At 66.6% G+C, this 897-nt stretch overlaps 1 protein-coding gene across 1 annotated transcript in view; it reads right to left on the bottom strand.

Moving 5' to 3' along the window:
• DNMT3L (DNA methyltransferase 3 like) overlaps positions 1 to 897 on the bottom strand; it is a 17605-nt gene that overhangs the window by 13177 nt on the left and 3531 nt on the right. The window contains 1 exon segment of the mRNA XM_023521145.1: positions 295 to 466. Coding sequence (XP_023376913.1) covers positions 295 to 466 — 172 coding nt within the window.

The following is an 897-nucleotide window of genomic DNA, read 5'->3' as shown; positions in this document are numbered from 1 at the left end:
GGCTGCCACTTGCTGGACTCAGAGACACACCCCCCCGAGTTCCTCTCCTCCCTGCCATGAACACCGGGTTCCCAGGCTCAGAACAGACAAAACCCGAAACCGCCACCAGCTGGAGTACTCGCGAAGGGACCGCTGGTGGGCCCAGCCGTCACACAGGACAACGGGGACGTGCCTTTGCCTAAAAGGCCGACTTCACTGCGGCCAGAGCGGTGGGCGTCTCACACCCAGTGCCCAGAGGATGCCAGCGAGGCCGGGCGCAGCCGGCGCCCGCCCACCCCCCGCGTGGCTGCTCACCACCTCCCGGTCGTAGAAGGCCTTCAGCCGCCCACGCCACTTGGCCCTGCGCCGCAGCAGCCCGCTGCTGGGGAACGGCAGGCAGAGGAAGCACACCCAGTTGCTCAGGGCTTGGACTTTCCCCGAGGTCCCCGGGCCCACCAGGGTGTCCACGCACTCGAAACAGTAGCACCTAGAGTCAAACAGAAAGCCACAGTGGCTGAGATGACACGGCCCCGGCCACCAGTGAAACCGCGGTCGGTCTGCGGCAGAGAAGAGCCTGCCCCTCGCTCCGGCCTGAGCCATGGAGGCCACGCCCGGCTCTTGTGCAAAGGCCAAGCTGGCCCTGTCCGTCGGCACCCGCAAGGTGGCGGGGGGAGTGGGGGCGAGACCGTGGGCCAGGGAAGGGAGACCAGTCCCTCCTGGGACGTGGAGTGACAGGAACCAAGCACTCTGCAGAAGACGGCAGGCTGTTCACGACGGTGACAGATTTTGAAGGACCCCCTTAAGCCGCCCGTCTTCCCCCCAACCCCCGAGCCTCTGGAAACAGACGAGGTCTCCCGGCAAAGCCAAGTGCAGGGGCGCCAGCTGGGGCAGATCTGGGCAGGGGACTGGAAACGCAAG

The sequence above is a fragment of the Pteropus vampyrus genome, unplaced genomic scaffold (genome assembly GCF_000151845.1).
Source record: "Pteropus vampyrus isolate Shadow unplaced genomic scaffold, Pvam_2.0 Scaffold296, whole genome shotgun sequence".
Taxonomy (NCBI): domain Eukaryota; kingdom Metazoa; phylum Chordata; class Mammalia; order Chiroptera; family Pteropodidae; genus Pteropus; species Pteropus vampyrus.
Note: the sequence above shows the minus strand (reverse complement) of the source record. Positions and strands in the feature narration are given on the sequence as shown.